The sequence below is a fragment of the Toxotes jaculatrix genome, chromosome 15 (assembly GCF_017976425.1).
Source record: "Toxotes jaculatrix isolate fToxJac2 chromosome 15, fToxJac2.pri, whole genome shotgun sequence".
NCBI classification, from domain to species: domain Eukaryota; kingdom Metazoa; phylum Chordata; class Actinopteri; family Toxotidae; genus Toxotes; species Toxotes jaculatrix.
In genome coordinates this window covers 18,724,013-18,743,703 of record NC_054408.1, presented here as the reverse complement: position 1 = coordinate 18,743,703, position 19,691 = coordinate 18,724,013, and the positions used below count along the sequence as shown (strand labels likewise).

At 42.2% G+C, this 19,691-nt stretch overlaps 1 protein-coding gene across 1 annotated transcript in view; it reads left to right on the top strand.

Moving 5' to 3' along the window:
* LOC121193960 (fibronectin-like) overlaps positions 1-19,691 on the top strand; it is a 30,967-nt gene that overhangs the window by 3,922 nt on the left and 7,354 nt on the right. The window contains exons 7-36 of the mRNA XM_041056395.1: positions 155-352; positions 498-680; positions 910-1,086; positions 4,719-4,874; positions 5,209-5,337; positions 5,654-5,797; positions 9,156-9,277; positions 9,428-9,596; positions 9,994-10,179; positions 10,374-10,502; positions 10,691-10,780; positions 10,901-11,095; positions 12,473-12,751; positions 12,982-13,245; positions 13,349-13,443; positions 13,825-13,993; positions 14,130-14,216; positions 14,368-14,559; positions 15,235-15,507; positions 16,245-16,359; positions 16,513-16,589; positions 16,679-16,768; positions 16,884-17,150; positions 17,261-17,377; positions 17,518-17,682; positions 17,812-17,967; positions 18,141-18,254; positions 18,390-18,659; positions 18,881-19,092; positions 19,588-19,675. Of these exons, the coding sequence (XP_040912329.1) occupies positions 155-352; positions 498-680; positions 910-1,086; positions 4,719-4,874; positions 5,209-5,337; positions 5,654-5,797; positions 9,156-9,277; positions 9,428-9,596; positions 9,994-10,179; positions 10,374-10,502; positions 10,691-10,780; positions 10,901-11,095; positions 12,473-12,751; positions 12,982-13,245; positions 13,349-13,443; positions 13,825-13,993; positions 14,130-14,216; positions 14,368-14,559; positions 15,235-15,507; positions 16,245-16,359; positions 16,513-16,589; positions 16,679-16,768; positions 16,884-17,150; positions 17,261-17,377; positions 17,518-17,682; positions 17,812-17,967; positions 18,141-18,254; positions 18,390-18,659; positions 18,881-19,092; positions 19,588-19,675 (4,908 nt within the window). The remainder of the gene's footprint in view (positions 1-154; positions 353-497; positions 681-909; positions 1,087-4,718; positions 4,875-5,208; positions 5,338-5,653; positions 5,798-9,155; positions 9,278-9,427; positions 9,597-9,993; positions 10,180-10,373; positions 10,503-10,690; positions 10,781-10,900; positions 11,096-12,472; positions 12,752-12,981; positions 13,246-13,348; positions 13,444-13,824; positions 13,994-14,129; positions 14,217-14,367; positions 14,560-15,234; positions 15,508-16,244; positions 16,360-16,512; positions 16,590-16,678; positions 16,769-16,883; positions 17,151-17,260; positions 17,378-17,517; positions 17,683-17,811; positions 17,968-18,140; positions 18,255-18,389; positions 18,660-18,880; positions 19,093-19,587; positions 19,676-19,691) is intronic.

Sequence of the window (19,691 nt, the reverse complement as noted above, 5' to 3'; positions counted from 1 at the left end):
ATTCTGGTAACTTAAGCTTTTCTAGGTACATGTCATAATGTCATAATAGCCATAATTAGCCATTTCGTTGCAGCAGTTTGGCATCACCCTATCAGATCACCTAAATCTAAATGGAACCAACAATGGTGTTGTTTCATTACATTGCACATTTTAGGCACTGGCTCTCGTGTGATCACTAACATCCAGCCTGCAGTCTACCAGCCTGCCACTGTGCCTGAGCTTCCCCAGGAGGGGACCTGTCGGACAGATACAGGACTGACATACTTCATTGGCCAGCGCTGGATTAAGAGCCAGGGAACCAAGCAGATGATCTGTACCTGTCTTGGTAATGGAGTCAGCTGTGAACAGTGGGGTAAGTGATGTTCAACTTACCCATGGAGCTGTATGATTCGGCTGAAGTAACAATAAACATACAACTCAATAGGGGGTGGCAGCTATTTGAAGTGATGAGCTCCTCGTCACACCTGTATGTTGCATGTTTTCCTGTCTTCACCCAGATGGACCAGCTCCAGTGTACGGTGGCAACTCCGGAGGTGAGCCCTGTGTGTTCCCTTTTGTCTACAAGGGGAAGACCTACCACTCCTGCACCTCTGATGGACGCAGTGATGGACAGCTGTGGTGTTCCACCTCCTCCGACTTTGAGACAGACCAGAAATATTCGTTCTGTACAGAGAAGAATGGTGAGCAGATATGTTCAATATTATTGAAGGCAGGAATTGTGTAGGAATTTTGAAGTTTAAATTGTTAGTTGAGAGGAGATGAACAACATAACATTCACATTCATTATTTTTGATATTTGAAAGTAGACTGTGCCTTTTTTGATTAATACTATGCACATCGTCATGGAGTTTCAATGGGGTTTGAACATTAATAAGTCAAAGTGATAGCATGTTTTTTTTTGTTCAACAGTGATTGTTGCAACAAGAGGCGGTAATTCTAACGGTGCTCTGTGCCAGTTCCCCTACCTCTACAATGGCCGAAACTACACCGACTGCACTGCAGATGGACGTAGAGATGGCATGAAGTGGTGTGGCACCACAACGAACTATGATGCAGAGCATCGTTTTGGGTTCTGTCCCATGGCTGGTAAGTGTGTGTGTGTAATGGATAGAGAGGGATGAATGGGGGGAGACAGACTCCAAATGTTGGGGCTGTAGGGGTAAAGTTGTGTGGTATTAAGCACAATTTTAGTCCACACTATTTAAAATTCAAATTTAAAGTTCAAATGTCAAAATCAACATGCTTTGAAGTGTGTCTGCGTTACTGTGGACATGGCCCAGTGCAAAATGACCAACTGCTGATCAGCTCAGCAGTTTGCGAGCCATGGGGTAAGTAATGTGATTATCTCAGCTAATTGCAATGTCTCTCCCAGTCTTGAGTAAAAGGTATCTCCACCCTGTCTGAATCAGTGAGTTAACACAGCCTTTGAATTCTTTGTATCCTTTTCTTGAAAAACAATGAAAAGATTTGATGGGTGAATTTATTTAATTTGCATAAAAGCGATTATCAGAGTGATGTTAAAAAGGAGTCAGAGCTGATGGCGCAGACACAATCTCATTTACAGTTCTTACACCTTTATTTTCAGCGTAGCCAAATTCGCACTGAAGTCACCGCTGCCTTCTAAGAAATGTGTTGTTGTGTTGTATAGGTGTTAATTAGGTCTCCATGGGTAACAAAAGAGGCTGAAGCCAGTGAAACACCAGGGGGTAATTGACACTGCACTAATGTCTGTGAAGGAGTAATGGAATGGTAATGATGATTCCATCATACTGTAGAAAGACTACAAACTATGAAAATCTATAGGACTTATTTAGATACTGAAGCTAATGCAAGCTGATGTCTAAATAAACCTAACAGTCTAATTTAGAAACCACATAATTATGTTGGCTGTTTACGGTGAGTTACAGTTTATAGTAGACGCCAAAGCCACTTAATATAAGCACGGCTGAGTGGTCACAACAAATGCTGCAGTCTTTGGCACTGCTGTGAATGTCTTCAGTGGGAGATCCAAGCTCGCAAAGGTCTTAAACCATAATTCTAGAGCGACACTGAGGTTTATCCAGGCTTTGCTTCAGTTTAGTTACTGGATGGTGTGTACACAGTCGCAGTGCAGTTTGATCCTGTGACACTATGAGACGGTATCCACAAATGAAAGGAAGGGTAACTCTGCTTTTAAAAAAATCCCTCTCATGCCTGCTACATCAAAGGCAAGACTTAAAAGTGGCAGATAGAAGATAGAATAGTCTGTTTGGCAGCAGGCTGTAAAATGTGGATGTACACAGTGGAAACATCTACAGGACTGATCTGAGATAGTCTTTGAATTCTAAGAAAAAAAAAATAGAGTACTGAATTTATTTCATCTCATGAGAGCTTATTTTTTTAAAGATTTTTTTTGCACTGTGGCAAGACAGATGTCCTCTTGTTGACTCTGCTCTGAAGTCATCCTGGATCCTGTAGTGTACAAATGCTGACACATGCACATGTGATTTTTTTTAATGCCAAAAAATAAGCATTATTTTTCAAAGCTATCTCTGTCTTCAGAATTATGTGTCTGCTTCAGTCCTGGGATGCAACTTTGAGCCAACACCCTGTCGTTAAAAACACCTTGTCAAGACTTAACAAGGAAAAAAACAGTGTTCTTGCCCTTTAGCCAATGTCGGAGCAGGTTGTGTGTGGTAAACTCAGCCCAGCAGTCAAAGCAGCAGGGGGCCTTTGACATGGACATTAATGACTTCGTGAGGATTGTCAAAACAAACACGGTAGTTGAGATGTTAATGGTGAGGTATAAATTTGGTGTCTGCAGTGTGCTCTTGGGATTTTAGGGCAGTGGTCTTCAAAAGGGTACACCTCCATTATGCAAACTGCACCATTTACATGATTAGATCCACTATTTTCTCTCTACCTCACACACTCAAAAACCATAATTACTTGTATATCAGTCCTTATTCGGCACCAGGAGTGGAGTAAATGCTTTGAAACAGGAAAAAAAAATTTCTGAAGTTTAGGCCTGTGTGTTAGCATCAGACCTTTTGCTTTCTTTCCTCCATCTTACTTAGAGTTTCCGAACATACTCTCAGGTAGCTATAAAATTTTCTTGCCTGGAGGTAATTGCTTTAGCTCCCACAGCTGTTGGCTGCAATGCCCAAACATCCCGTAAAGTTTTAAATGGCCACTTTTCAGAGTCATTAAAGTAGGAGTTAAATTGCCCTTTGAAAGAATTGATTGGTTCTAAGGAAATAAATGTAGATTGATTGTAAGTTGTCCTTACACCAAATACATTTAGATCCTTGATAACCCTTTTGTAACTAGAACAGATTAAAACAAGTCTGATGATTTCAAACTGTGAAAAGCACCAGTATGTCCACCAGCTACAGACAACTGGAAAGAGTGAGGTTTAAGCAAACCGAGACACAGAGTAGCCTCCAATAATTTAACCACAAGTGTTAAAGGCCACAAGTGTTAAACACAAGCTATACCTTACACAATTGTATAATCATTAATTAAAAGAAAATCCACTGCGAAATCACAGCCCAAAATTTTGTGAAAAAATATTCACAAATATAGGTGGAAAAAAGTTAACATGAAAAACGCAGCCTGTCGCATGTAGCTCAGCAGCTTGTCACTCAAGATCATTCAAATGTGTAAATTAGGTTTAACCCTGGACTTGGCCACTTCATATCTCAAACCACTGACAAGGAACTTAGCTGTCCTACATCATGTCCTAAACATCTCCAGCCCCTGTATTTCTGCTCCAGCTTCAGCTCTAGTGCACAGCCACCAGATCAAGTCCACAGGATCTTTAGTTCCAGGAACCAGATGTCTGGCTCTGCTCCAGATTCTCTCTGGCATAGAAAATCCCTGGCTGGGCTCCAAGACAGCAGACCTGCTATCTATCTTCTTCTTCTCCACCTCCCTTCCCTTCATGGAGAGTTAACAGATACATTCATGGGCACACATGCATATCAGTTTTGTCTGCTGCTCTACCTCCTCTACTGCGGCAGGGATGAAGCAATGTCAGTCATTACATCTGCGACTGATCCATTTCATTTTTCCTCACACTTTAAACTCAAAGACTTCATTGTAAGCTCTGCTTCAGAACTCTCTAATATTATACATACACACACACACACTCATACAAATACATAGGCAGGTCTCTGCTTGTCCCACCCACGTTTGAAAACTTTCTATCTTTCCTGATAAAAAACTACTCACTCTTTTAATTAGCAGAGAACATATGGTGAACACACACACACACACACAGTCATTCATACACATAAGGAGACAAAACAGCTGTTTCCATGTATCATCGTTCCTATGGACACAGGTGTTCTGTGACAGTGGTGTCCTCTGTAGCCTTGTGTAGTAATTACAAGGTAGAGTCGGTGATTTCCAAGGGCGATCATTCATTATAATGTGTTTCTCTGTTTTTATTTTGATGCTGGTGTGCACTGCTTGTGTTGCTAACCAGATGATATGTTCAGATGTACTGGATTTATGCCTGTGCATCTGATTAGTTTGTTGTTTGGTTTGTGTTTTCAACTAAAGTTGTGTATGTGTTTGTTCCAGATTTCATCAAAAGCCCAAATGTTTCTGAAAATTTGTATCTAGCTTTTCAAGAACATTAAAAACTTAAACAAGAGTGAAAGAGAGATCTTGGAGTCACTGACCTGGCATATAAGTATGATCTTTTCTAACTGGTTTTGTCTTGTGTGTTCTAGCCCATGAAGAGGTGTGTACTACAAGTGAGGGGGTGATGTACCGCGTGGGAGACCAGTGGGACAAACGGCACGACGTTCTCGGTCACATGATGCGCTGTACCTGTGTCGGCAATGGGCGAGGAGAATGGAGCTGTGTTGCTTACTCCCAGCTCAAAGGTGTGTGTCTGTGCCTGTAACAGCAAGAGACAGAGTGGGTTACCTAGAGGAAGAATAAGTGAGTGACAGTGTTTCTGTCCATGTGTGGCATAATAATTACAGAGTAATAGAATTCTCTAAGTGAAGAGGTGAAAGGTCATGTGTGATATAATCAATCACCTGCCAAAAGGTCAAAAGTGAGCCTGCACACCTGCGCTTTATGGGGCTTCAGGTGCACCTGCAATGCACGCATACATACCCACACACACACACACACACAAAGAAGTATCTTTTTTGCATACGCTCCACCAGGTCTTTGCATGTCTGACTATCTGTGTTTGTATTTCTGTTGCAGACCAGTGTATTGTGGATGGTCTGACCTACGAGGTGAACCAGACCTTCACCAAACAGCATGATGAGGGATACATGATGAACTGCACTTGCTTTGGACATGGGCGTGGCCGCTGGAAGTGTGACGCCATTGGTGGGTTTTCCATGTTACAGGTTTACATCTTAAAAGCTGCAAAACATCAATTTGATTTATAGGTCTAAATTCCTAATATGAAACTTCTAATACTTTTTTTGATCTACTTTTTCTTTATGTGTAGAAGATAAAAAAAGTTTTTTATAGATTAATATCTCTAAGCGACCCAATTGCTAATTGGACTGATAATTTATGATTGTTTTTACCTCCACGCGTGTGAGAGCGAGATCTTAGGATAGCAGAAGTTGTGCCAGCTCCAAAGCTCTTGTCGGTGGACCCCATTGCATTACCTGGTTTCATTTGACTCTGTCCTCAGATCAGTGCCAGGAGCCAGAGACGAGAGCTTTCTATCAGATTGGAGAATCTTGGGATAAAGTCATCCATGGAATCATGTACAAGTGCTATTGTTATGGCAATGGTGTTGGAGAGCTTAGCTGCGAACCCCAGCAGACATACCCAGGTAAGAAGTTAAATCTACATTAACAGTGGGAGTTGTAATAGATAGATATATAGATGCTTTATTCACCCCCAAGGGAAAATCACAGTTCCAGCAGTGTCCACTATATGAATTCTTGTGTTTTACAGGATAAAGATCTGACAAAATTTTTTACTGCTGATGGTGAAATGAGTTAACGGAGTTACAAATTCTGCTTTATTTCTTGCAGTAAAAAAAAAAAAAAAAAGTTTGCTCAAGTTATCTCGAAAATGAGGCCCTTGACAGAGATGGGTGGGGGTGTGATTTCCTCTTTTACAAATACACCCCCCACTCTCAGCCTTTGTTCTTGCTAGCATGGGGTACATACCCTTTGCTGTTGCCACAGCTGCACAAAGCACCAAAGAACATGTGTGTGTACCTCACGCCGACACACACACACCTACTACCATTTAATGCTCGTTAAACAACAGCTTTCAATTTTGTGGATTTTAGCAATCACTTTAAATTCAACCTAATGCCTTAAAGGTTATGACCTTAGCTGTATAATTCAGAACAGGGTCATGTCTTCATTGTATAGCATTATGTAGCCCTGATGGTCAAGCTACATCATACCTAATGATTTGAAACCAAGCTGGGCTTGATCGTGTCACTGAATTTATTACAACAAAATCTTTCCCATAAGTTTGTCTCGACTTTAATTTACCTCCCTTATATGTTTGTGTTCCTTCGCAACCTTTGTCATTTACTTGTCAGCATTACGACTGACCATGTTGTATTACCCACTGTGCAGTTTGCTCGGATTTTCAGGCTTTTTTTTCCCTTTGCACTTTTCCTTTGGTTAGGGTTAGACACTGCCCCTGTTAAGAGTTTGTTTTCCTTGGTCTCTTGTGTTGTATTGTGTTTTGATGGCATCCCTGAGTAAAACAACATGTAATATAGTTCCCATTCCCTCTACCCTTTCCCTGATTCTTTGTAAAAAAACAAAAAAAACTTTTTCAAACTCAATTTTAAGGAGAAAAAAACATTTTAGCATATCCAACAGCGTACATAAATATGTTGGTATAGCTCCAAGTGAGGCTGTGATGTTGTGTGGTGAAAACAGAGCTTCACGTTTGACATGTCTCATGTAAAAGGACATTTGAACTGTTACTTGTTTGCTCTGTATGTGAAGCAGGTTGACGGGAGACACAAAATGTAGAGCGCTATTCTGCAGTAAGTGGCCATAATGGCAACCAGCTGTGAACTTGCTGTGTGTGTGTGTGTGTGTGTGTGTGTGTATGGCCAGACATACAAAATGCAGCATGCTAAGATTTAACAGCAGCGAGGAGCAGATCCCGACTCCAAGTCAGTTGGCTTACTGGGTAAAACACCATAAAAGGTAAAAATGGCAAACCCAAGTGAAGGAGTTTTTAAAGCTTTTCACAAGTCTCAGATTTAGCCCTACACTGATAAGATCTCCCAAAAAAATGTTTTCCTTTCTGCTGCCCGTGTTATCCCCTACTTGTCTGGGGTTTCATTTAATCATTTGGGGTATTTCTTATTGTTAGGATGACTCTTGAGATTACTTCCCTTTACTGTGGTCCTTATCACCATCTTGCTGTGCATCTGCCTGTATCAAGAATGAATGTTGTGTCTGTGTGAGCAAAGTAAAGGGGGGACGTGTGTGTGTATATGTGCATATTATACAGGGTGAACGTGTGTATGTGTGTGTACATGCATCCGTTTTCATGCACAACCCACATCTGATTCTGTGTAACCCTTACCCTCACCAGTGGCCTGTGGGTCTGTAATAGACAGTAATTGGTCCCAGATTGTTTTTGAGGTTTGCGTATCTGCTAGCAACTTCTGGTTAACCGAGCCACTTGCTCAGAAACTTTGATTACAGGTCTGCTATTTGGAAAAGTGGTCAGAAAACCTCAGTTCTTTATAGAAGCTACCAGTTTCTATCAGCACAGCTTATATCAGGATTCTGCTCGCCACATGACTTCTGTTTGTGTTAAAGATTATTTGATACCCTTTTTTTCATTTCACAGAGACTACAATTGTGAGCTAGTGCTGACATCATTTTTCTTTTTTTCTATTTACTAACCTGCTAAGACTTATTTAGTCAGCATTGTCTGGTAAATTGACAAACAGCACAAGCATCTAGATGCAGTATGACACAGTACACAAACTTCAGCTCCTGTCTGCTACTAAACTCACCACTGCAAAGTTTTCCAAAGAACCCACCAACAGACATCCCCCAAATGTTAAAGACAGCTCTTAAATGTTGTTTGGCAGCCTGCCACGAGGATTGGGGAGCTTAATTAAGCACCGAACCTGCGTTGTTGGAAGCAAAAACAGTTAAAAAAAATTCCATGATTTTCTGTTATAAGCTTTGCGGAATTGTATTTACAAAGGGTTTTATTAACACGTCATTTCTTTCCATAGTTCTTGTTTGAGCATACTTCCTAGGTGCTTATCATTTTTAAATTACTAACTGTCATATTCTTTTGCACGATGTTTCTGTTTTATCAGACCTATCCATGTTCATCACATGAGGCCACATAAGTATTTCCATAACGTTTCTGGGTTTATTTGACAATACATTACACTGTATTGCAAATTCAATTCAATTTATCCCAATATTCAATCCAGCATTTTTACGATTACGTGTTAGAGTCCAATAATGAAACTAAGTTTCTTTATGATAAGACTACTAAACTGTTCTGACAATGAACTCTGTTGAGTTCCATGTTTGCAGTACTATCCAAAGTAGAGTAATCCCAACAGAGGTTATGGGGTAATATGAGGAACCTTTATTGAAGATAACTTACTTTATAATTTAATTTTTACTGGGTAATTAGTCTACTAAATTCATACTTAGTATTTCTGAAGTGATCACTAACTGCTGCTCTACTAAACACACAATGTTCCTGCAGTAAAATAATACTTCCAAGAGAACAGGGAAGGTTAGAAAACATGGAACAGAGAAGGTTATGGAGCAGAGAGAGCAGAGCTGTTGAAATCTGTGCTGGAATCTCACAGGGACATGCTAGTTTGTCCTTTCACTCTTTCTGTGTGTGGTTCAGGAAAACACTGCTGCACATTCAGTGATACTCACTCAGTATCTCAATTCAGAAAAACTCCCGGACTCAATTATGGAAAAGTACAGGTTTTTTAAACTTCTCAGACTGCAAAAGAATAAATAATTGCCATCATATTTAATTTTGAATTTTTGTGCTTATCACAGTTATGATTTTACCTAAGGTACTAAACACTGGTAATGCATCATTCATTCCATCCATCCTTAATATTACACCATGATCATGTCTTTACTGTAAAAAAGACAGTGAAACTGGTTTGTTTACCCCTCTGTCTGTGTTGTCTCTCTCTCTCTTAGGTGGTCACCGTCCTGTCCAGGTGATCATAACAGAATCTGGAAACCAACCCAACTCCCACCCCATTCAGTGGAATGCCCCACCATCTGCCCACATCACCCAGTACATCCTCAAATGGAAAGTGGTGAGTTTTCTGATTGAACATCACAGTGAGCAAAGACATGACCTTTCCTGTTACCCAACTTTCCCTTGGACCTGACTTCAGCGTCTAACACACAGCTTCTGGCTTCACATTCACATCTCTTTTTCTAACAATCTTGATCCCATTTTACAGAAAAACACAAACACCCCATGGAGGGAGGTGATTATCCCTGGCCATCTTAACTCCTACACCATCTCTGGTCTGAAGCCGGGCATCACCTACGAGGGTCAGCTGATCAGCATTCTGCGGTATGGACGCCGTGAGGTCACCCGCTTTGACTTCACCACCAATTATGGATCACGTGAGTTGAGGGAGTCTACAGATGCAACACGCTGTGCGGCTGTATTAACCATATCCAGTTTATTTGGATACTTTTTCGGTGTACACCTTTTAGGCCTGGGTATTTTTCTTCTGCAAAATGTTTGTCTAAATCTATCCACTGTCACTGGTTTGCAAAATATTGAAGATGATGTTAAAGACAGGCATCTGGGAATCTGCTAGCAACATGATCAAATCTTTTCTGCACTTAAAAAAAAAAATCTGTTTGGTTCCTTAACTTTCACCTTTATTTAACCAGGAAGTCCTCATTGAAATTGCAAAACTCTTTTGCCAGATTGTCTTGGCCAGCGTTGCCAGTTCTGATCTCAGAGGTAGTAAGTAGCCAATTCTCTTATTTTCCATCTGTCTTTCTCCTGTAGTGGCTACATCACAAGGCGAGACCACCCAGCCCCCGCCTGTGGTTGACATCTCAGAGTCGGTGACTGAAATTACCTCCAGCAGCTTTGTCATTTCCTGGGTTTCTGCCTCCGACACAGTTTCTGGTTTCAGAGTAGAGTATGAGCTCAGTGAGCAGGGGCAGAACACTGGACAACCCATGGTGCTAGGTAACTGCAGATACATCCACACCCATCAACGCATTTGCGACAGTTGGGTTTTATGTTGCAGTAGCATCAAAAATATTTCAAAATAATGGAAATTTGACCATCACAGTCCCCTTTGTCAAAGATTTAGCCTTTATTTGGCTGCTGATGTGTGAAGACCAGTATGTTAATACAATATGTGTATTTCTTCCTGTCAGACCTTCCCCGTACAGCTACCTCAGTGAACATTAATGAGCTTCTGCCTGGGAGGAAGTACACTGTCAACGTCTATGAGGTTACAGATAATGGAGAGGACAACCTCATTCTTACTACTTCACAAACCACTGGTCAGTAGACACATACACACACTTTCTATCTCTATCCCTCTAATGAACAAAAAATACCGCTGCTAGACTGTAATATAGATTTGCATCTTCAAGCAATCTAATAAACATGTGCCAGGGACTACACATTAGATGGTCCAGTAAAAAAAACAAAGCAGTGGTTATAGTTTTCCTTATTATTTGCTCCATAGCACCCGATGCTCCCACTGAGCATGAAGTGGAGGACGTTGGAGAAACTTCCATTATGATCAGCTGGGAAAAACCACTGGCTCCCATCACCGGTAGGTTATGACACCATTGTCAGTCACAGGCAAAGTCTGTCACCTTCCTGTAGCTAATCTGAACCTCTGCCTATTCATCCGCCATCTACAGTGAATTGTATGGTCTCTTCCTCCATGCAGGCTATCGTGTCGTCTACACGCCATCAGTGGAAGGTGAAAGCACGGAGCTGACTCTCCCTGACACAGCAACGTCTGTGACCCTGAGTGACCTCCGACCTGGGAAGCTGTACAACATCAGTATCTACGCCGTGGAGGACAGCCTGGAGAGTGAGCCCATCTTTGTCCAGGTCAACACTGCTGGAGATCCTCTGCCAGGTAAGTCCACACTTTCTTCCATGTCTCCATACCTACAAAGGTCTAAGTGGTATTGACTAATAAAAGAGATTAAGAGAGATTAAAATACATCCCTTAGGAGGCAAGTGCTGGCACTTATGTTGTGGCTATTTTCAAAGACATACACATTAATAGGCTATCAGAAACCTGTCCCCTTTTTCTCTTAGCACCAGGAGTTGGTTTTCAATGACCAAAAATCTGCCCATTTGGTGATTTTTGATCCATAAATATATATCATCATCACATCCTGTGCCCCTCCTGCTCTGCTCTTCTTCTTCTTTCATATGAATTTTACTTATTAATCTTGTCATAAGTTCACCCTCCAGAATCAGCCTGCAAGTCATCTTGTGGCCTATTTAGTGATTTATGTAGAAGTTTCAGTTCTCAATACTGGAAGTAAAGAGTTTTCCAATGGAAAGCAAAGTCACTGAGTTCACAGCTGTCATGCTCTTATCCTGCTCAACTGGAGTTATGTAAAACTTTTCAGTCTGCCAGGTTGAACATGCTGTTGGGTCAGGCAAACAGATGCTGGAAAAGTGTGTGTGTGTGCTTGTTTGTACAGTCTGTGTAGATATACACAACCTAGCTGAGAGTTTGTGCTGCCATCTTTGGACCAACAAGTGAATCCCCCTCGCTGTGGCAGATGTATACTATTAGGGCCTAATGCTCCTGTCTATGCACAAGCTGTCTGAGCTGCACTCACTGCTGCATCTCTGTGTTTGCACTTCAGTGTATCAGAGTTTGAAGTGACAAAAGGCTAATTGTTCCAAACATCTCCAGTTAATCATCTTGTACTTTCTCTCTCTCTTTGCCCTCTGTCCAACTCTTCACTGCTGTTTACTATTAAACATGTTGGTGTGTGTTGTGTCATCCAGTTGACCTATTTTAAACCATGTTTTGCCATGAGGTCATGGAATTTAATTAAATTTCCAGAGACCTTGTTTAGTAGATAATATTTCAAATATAGCCCACTGAGTTCTCCGTTTTATCGTCTGTTTATGGTGGTAAGAGGCATCAGCTTTTCTGTTGCATAGTAATGGACATAAATGCTGGGATCAGTTTCAACTTAGGCTGGTCGCTACAGCATCTAAACTTTCATTTTGTGAATTATGAGTCCTTCTCTCATAAATGACATGATTCTCCACACAATCACCAACTTTATTTCTAACAGCTGTTGGAGAGTTATTCCAGCTATTCAGTGAGACCAGTTGAGTCCTTTTGTTTTCAGCTCTAGTTGTGTAGGACATCAAGTGTAGGACAGTTGTGCCGTGACTTTACCATATTACTATACGCCTGAGAGTAATCTAAACAGAGATTAAAGAAGAACATTTTTAAGGCTAAGTTTTTTCTTGTCCACAGATGAAGTGGCTTCTCCTACAGACCTGCAGTTCTTTGAGATGTCAGATAAAAAAATTGTTCTGACCTGGTCCGGCCCAGGCAGCGACGTCTCAGGTTACCGTGTCACCGTTGTCCCTGTTGATGAGTCTGGTTCACCCCAGAGGGAGATGACCCTTCCTGTCAGTCAAAACTCCTACATTGAAGTGTCACACCTACAGCCTGGAACCCTGTACCGCTTCAGTGTCTATGCCATTCACAATGGAGAGGAAAGTTTACCACTTATTGGGGAGCAAACTACCAGTGAGTATGACACATGCTCACAAGCTGGAAAATGAGAATACGCACGCCAAAATATGTTTCTGCAAGTTTTTGCACCACAGTTAATTGAAACTATCATCTGTGTGGAAGGTTGGAAAGCAATATAGCTTTGGAAAATGGTTGATGATTTTATTGATGTAAAATATGTAAATGTGTTTTTTTAATCAAAATGTTCCATATCTAACGGTGTTTATTGATGTCCCTCTTGTTAGAGCCCGATGCTCCCACTGATATCCATTTCACCAACATAACTGAGGACAGTGCCGTGATGCTGTGGTATGCCCCTCGTGCCAAAATCACCGGCTACCGTCTCTTCCTCACCGTTGAGGGCTCTAGCCCCAAGCAGCTGCGCCTGCCTGCTCGCCTCTCTCAGTACACCCTCCTCAACCTGAAGCCTGACACAGGGTACACTGCTACGCTACACGCAGAGCAAGACAACACACTGAGTGAAGGAGAGTCTGCGGTGTTTACCACTAGTGAGTGAAAAGATAGGAGCAATCTTCTGAATATGCATGCACTCATATGTAAGTGTACATACTGGGGAATACTACAACGAAACTGATTTCTGTGTGTTTGTAGGCCCGCCAATGGGCAACGCTCCTCATTTCAGCACTGATGTGACCGACACCTCCATTATAATATCTTGGACTCCAGTCCCCCACATTGGATATAAGGTACATTCACTGCTATTGCATAACATACAGGCTTTTTTGGAAGTGCAAGTATCCTTCCACCCACATTCATAAATCTGACCATGTTTCTTATCCTGTCTCTTAAAATCAACAACTGGATTGTGTGATTGTCCTTTTAGGCCAATTATTTCCTTCCATTTGTTGTTGAAAGCAGTTATTCTTGGTTCAGTGTGGGCCCCTTTGGAGTTAGCTAACATGGGAACTATAGACATCAAGGATAAATGTGATTGGCCAAAATATGTCACACCAGACATGAGAATGTTCTGCTGGCTTCCATGTTCTTGGGAAAACATTGACCTCTGACCTTTACCCCCTGTACCCCCAACCCACATCTTTCTGTCTCTGTGTTCATTCACTTCTCAGTTGACAGTACGTCCCAGTCAGGGCGGAGAAGCCCCCAGAGACGTGACATCTGACTCAGGAAGTATTTACATATCCGGTCTTACACCCGGAGTGGAGTACACCTACAGTGTCCAGCCAGTCATAAACGGCCATGAGCAGGGAACCCCAATCACACGCCGTGTTATCACACGTAAATAAATTTTGACTAAACATTTATTAATATCTTGTTCTTTTATTGTTCTTGTTCTGTTTTTTTTTTTTTTGTAAATCTGTCTTTTCACTTCTGTTCCTCTCCTCTGACTCACCTTTCTGCTCTTCCTCTCCAGCTCTGTCTCCTCCTACTGATCTCAACCTGGAGTCCAACCCTGGCACCGGAGAGCTCACTGTGCAATGGAATGGAGCCAGCACACCAGGTAGACTACGCGCACACCTGCATACCAAGATCTGCATAAAAACAAATGATAACATCACACTCAACATATTACAAATAATCAAACTAACATCTCAATGTTTCTCTTGTGTGTCTTTCTCCAATGCCCCCCCCCCCCCCCCCCCCCCCTCCAGACATCACTGGCTACAGAGTGACATGCACCCCCACCAATGGACAACAAGGAAACAGTGTGGAGGAGTTTGTGGAGGCAGGACAGAACTCTTGCACCTTGGAGAACCTCAGTCCAGGAGTGGAGTACAACGTCAGTGTTGTTACTGTCAAAGATGATATGGAGAGCACCCCTATATCAACTATCATTACACCAGGTGACTTTGAGGGGTTAATCAAAGTTTTGCATGGGTTTTTCCAACATCTGAAAACAATGGTCTGTAATTTTAGAGGTTCTCAGAAAAATGCTGAGTTTGAGTATGTGTGTTGAGTTTGCATCATTTTGTTTGGGAAGTGTATGTGTGAACATGCAAGAACAAGCTGTAATTTATGAAAGCAACATCTTTCAACAGATAATAACTCTGTTAGCGTTGCTGCTCTAACTTATCACCAACACCTGAGGGACTATGTGAAACAGTCCTAGGAGTGTTTTGTAACACTATTGCTTTATTTCCTGGGTATATATAATAGATTTTCAATGGAGAAGCTTCATTGAATAGCAACTAAAACCTCATTAACGAGTGATAGATATATATATACACCAGGAAAAGCAGCTAAAAGCATTAGCTCTTCCATTGGTGTGATATATTGAATATCTCGACCTACTGGAAGTGGACAGTTTCCGTTGCTCTTGTCTTAACCGCTGCTTCTACATGTCTGTCTGTCTTTTTGTCTTTCTTTTTGTCTGTTTGGTTTCCACTTTCTGGCACTTGCCTCCTACCATCTTCCCTCGCCTTCCACCTTTGCCTCTGGTTTGGTATTTCTGCTGTCGTCTTTCTTTCTTCCCTCTCCCCTACACCCTGTCCCCCCAAATCTTATCTCCACCTATCCAGAAATCCCACAGCTGACGGACCTCAGCTTCGAGGACGTGAGCGACACCACCATCAGTCTCCGCTGGTCACCGTTCAACACAACAACTGTCACGGGTTACAGGATCACAGTGGTGGCAGCAGGCGAGAGCGTGCCCATCTTTGAAGACATGGTGCTACCGAGCACTGGTCATTACACCGTCTATGGACTGGAACCTGGTATCGACTATGACATTAGTGTGATCACTGTGACGGAGAATGGCGAGAGTGAACCCACCACACTCACTCAACAAACCTGTAAGGTTTTCACTGAAACTAACTCTCTACTCTACTTCTAATATCATCAACAGTACATGTATTTTTTTTTTTTTTTTTAGTGGAAGTCATTAAGTTATGAATAACAGTACCAAGCTGTCAGAAGTGGTGACTTTTAGGTTCTGTGACTTGTGTTGTCTGTGAGAGTGTCATAAATCACACTGTGTGCTGAGATTACATAATGTAATACAGTTCTTGTTAACCCCAAGACATGGCTCTTCAAAGCAAACCTTTTAAGTTGCTGATGTAATTGCTCTGCATGCTGTGTTGTCAGTTTAATAATCTTCTGTGTGTGTGTGTGTGTGTGTGTGTGTGTGTGTGTGTGTGTGTGTGTGTGTGTGTCTATATGTATGTGTGGACCATCTGGTTTTAGTTGAGGGGATTTATCATACTGAGGCTAATTTTGCCCCCCAATGCAAACACTGCTTGTTATTTCACTTTTAAGACATCATAAAACCTCAGACATGATTTTACACTGACACACACACACAGACACACATAAAACACTTTCCTTTTCAAAGATGAGCACTTTTCTCTTTTAGTCATTTCATTATTTTCTTGTTTCCCTTTCATCAAACGTATTTTCTCCTCTTACTGTATTTGCATTTTTCTTATATCCTCACTCTTTCATAGTTGCTAGTTGAGCGAAAGTAAATCTGATCAATCAATCATAATCTGGATTTCACAGTCTGAATCATGCGGCTCTCTCTTTTCAACAGCTGTACCAGCCCCCACTGATCTGAGTTTTGGCCAGGTTGGGACAGACAGTATGGAAGTCAACTGGGTTTCTCCCCACGTCCAAAACAATGCTGAAATCAGCAACTTCCTTATCAGGTATGACATTTCTGATTCAGGTGTCATCTTGAATGTATACAGCTTTTTTTTTTGTTTTGCAGAATACAAAAAAGAAAAGCTGTAAAGCATAAATAACCCATAATACAACAGAAATAACAGCATCAGCTCTTTTTTTGCTTCCTAATTAATCAGGTATCACCCCATTGATGATGAAGATGAGATTACAGAAACCAGTACAGGAGGCAGGACTAACAGCGTGGTGCTACGGAGTAAGTTACAGCACGAACAGAGAAGTGACAACAATTAACAGTCACACAAATGGCTACATTCGTGTTTATGTCTTCTCCACTGCCCACAGACTTACTGCCTAACACAGAGTATCTGGTCAGTGTGGTGTGTGTTTATGAGCAGAGAGAGAGCTCGCCCGTCGTTGGCACCCAGAAAACAGGTGAGTCAACTGGAGAATATTAGTCCAGAAATAGGTGCTGGTATCTGAAAGCAAATGAGATCCTTTTCCCCCTGACCTTCATACATCTTTTTATGTATCTCCCAATTTTCCCCAGCTCTGGATTCACCAGTTGAACTGCGTTTCTCTGAGATCTTCACCAACTCCTTCACCATCCACTGGCTTCCTCCCCAGAGCAAAATCACCGGTTACCGTATCCGTTACCAGATGGTCACCGGCGGGAGGGCTAAGGACGAAAGGCTGCCCCCCTCCAGGAACCACTTCACCCTTACAGGACTCACTCCAGACACAGAGTACCTGGTCAACATCTACGCAGTGAGCGGGAACCAGGAGAGCCTGCCACTCAGCGGGAAACAGAAGACGAGTATGAAATCCTCATTTAATACTTGACTTAGGCCAGTTACTCACCACTTCTATCATCATTATGTTGCTTATGTACTTTTTTTGACCCTTGACTTTTCACTCTCTCTCCAGTCTCTGATGCTCCCACGGACCTGACAGTGCTAGACTCCACCCCCACCAGTATCACCGTCCGCTGGGACGCCCCACCTGTCACTGTGCGCTACTATAGGATCACTCATGGAGAAACAGGTGAGCTAGTTTTTGCCACAGTTTTTTGCTTTTGGAAGAGGAAAACTTTACCTGTCACTTTACCTGTTTCTCAGTATATAGATTTTCAAAACACAATATTGTTTTCTTTAACATATACCACATTTCTAATCTTTATTCAGGAGGTCACAGTAATCCCAAGGAGTTCACAGTGCCTGGCTCTCAGTCCACTGCCACAATCTCCAACCTGAAGCCTGGTACCAACTACACTATCACTGTCTATGCTGTGACTGGCAGAGGAGACAGCCCCGCATCCAGCACGCCAATCTACATCACACGCAAAACAGGTACACACAAACATACAACTTACTCTTTCAGATGCAAAACACATTTCACCCATTTCCAGAGATTATCCTGCTTCCCTGTGTTTCCGCTCATAGCTGTCTCCTCTTCATCTCCTCATTGTCCTCTGTTAGGTGTTGACTCTCCCTCTGAAATGGAAGTGGCAAATGTTAATGACAACAGTGTCACAGTGAGGTGGAGCCCTGCTCAGGGCCCAATCAAGGGATACAGGGTGACTGGGGTCCCCAGAAATGGACAGGGGCAATCTTTTACTGAGGTGGTGGCTCCAGGTATGTTCCTTGACCCAAATTCCCAGTGTGTGGAGTTTTTGCCAATATTTTAAAGCTTGATTAGCTAAAACACTTTTACCTTGTATCTGGCTTCTCAGTTTAGGAAACTCAAATCTGTGTTGTCTTTTTTTAAACCACTTTTTCTTATGCTTCTTATGTCTTCTTTTGCACAGACCAGACAGAGGTTACTTTCTCAGGCCTAATGCCTACAGTGGAGTACACTTTGAGTGTGTACACTCTTGGACAAGATGGCGAGAGCACTCCGATGGTGGTGAATGCTGTAACAAGTGAGGGTTTACACTTTCTCATTTAAGGGTTATTGTTTGCCAAACTTTAACAAATAGGAAAACCTTTCAACTTCTCACCCTACTCCTCCAACCCATCTGCCTTGCCACCCTTTTCTCCGTTTTCCTCACCTTTAGATGTAGACCGTCCCAAAGACCTGACCTTCTCAGACATTGACTCCACCTCCCTTCGGATCACGTGGGACAGCCCTGAGGGAATTGTTACGTCTTACCGTGTCCTGTATTCAAGTTCGGAGGAGGGCGAAAGAGAGCTGCGTCCTGCTCCCCGAGGTGATGCCGAGTCCACTATCATCTATGGCCTGCAACCTGGCACTGAATACACTGTGAAGGTCATCGCCCTGCATGATGACACAGCCAGCACACCACTGGTTGGGACACAAGCTACAGGTATGGGAGAAAACTAGTTGTAGATGTTTTAGATTTGAGGTAAATAACATGGTGCACAGAAGAAATAAAATTCAGAAACCAAATAGAAATTTTATTTTAGGCGGCATTGTATAAACATGTAAAATCCTTAAAATCCTGACAATTTCCATCAAACATGTCCCTCTGTTGATACTGTCTCCATCTAACCCTCTTTTTCTTTTCTTTTCTCTTCTCCCCTCCAGCCATCTCACCCCCCACCAACCTCCAGTTCTCCCAGGTTGGCCCTACCTCTTTCACAATGCACTGGGCTGTGCCGGGTCAGGAAAACCGACTAAATGGCCTCACAGGTCTCACAGGCTACCGTGTGGTGGTAAACCCTAAGGACAAGAGTGGACCGACCAAAGAGATCAACCTGGCCCCAGACGCCAGTCAGGCACACATCTCTGGACTCATGGTGAGTGTGGGTCAGATTGAAGGACCCTTGTTCTATAAAAGTGAGGGTCAGTGCAGTGTCACTATGGACTTTGATCTATGGATGATGAAAGAGACGTCCATTGCTGTGAATGTTGTCCCTTCTTGGACATCTCTTACAACCTTAGCAAAACTAAGAAAAAATGTGCCATGTTAACTGCACTGATTGATTATATTGGGATAAATTTCAGGTATTCACACATTGAGTTTATGCTGTAGTTAAATAACAAGGGGAAATTTCTGCCCAGAACACAGGAAATCAATAGAAAAACAAAACATTTTTAACTTTCTGGAAAGTTCCAGCCACTCCAGCAACAGACGCACACATGCAGAGACATGCAAATTTACTGATCATGCATAAACATGCACAAACAGTTATAATCATAGAGGCAACCAGGATACTTAAACTCCATGCTGTGGAGATTGTGCAACACTGTGACAGGCTGTTGTCTTATTCTGTCTTTTTCTCCACCTTTAGGTTGCAACTACATATGAGGTCCATGTTTATGCCTTGAAAAACTCTCTGACCAGTAGGTCAGTGCAAGCAGAGGTCACAACTTTGGAAAGTGAGTCATACACACT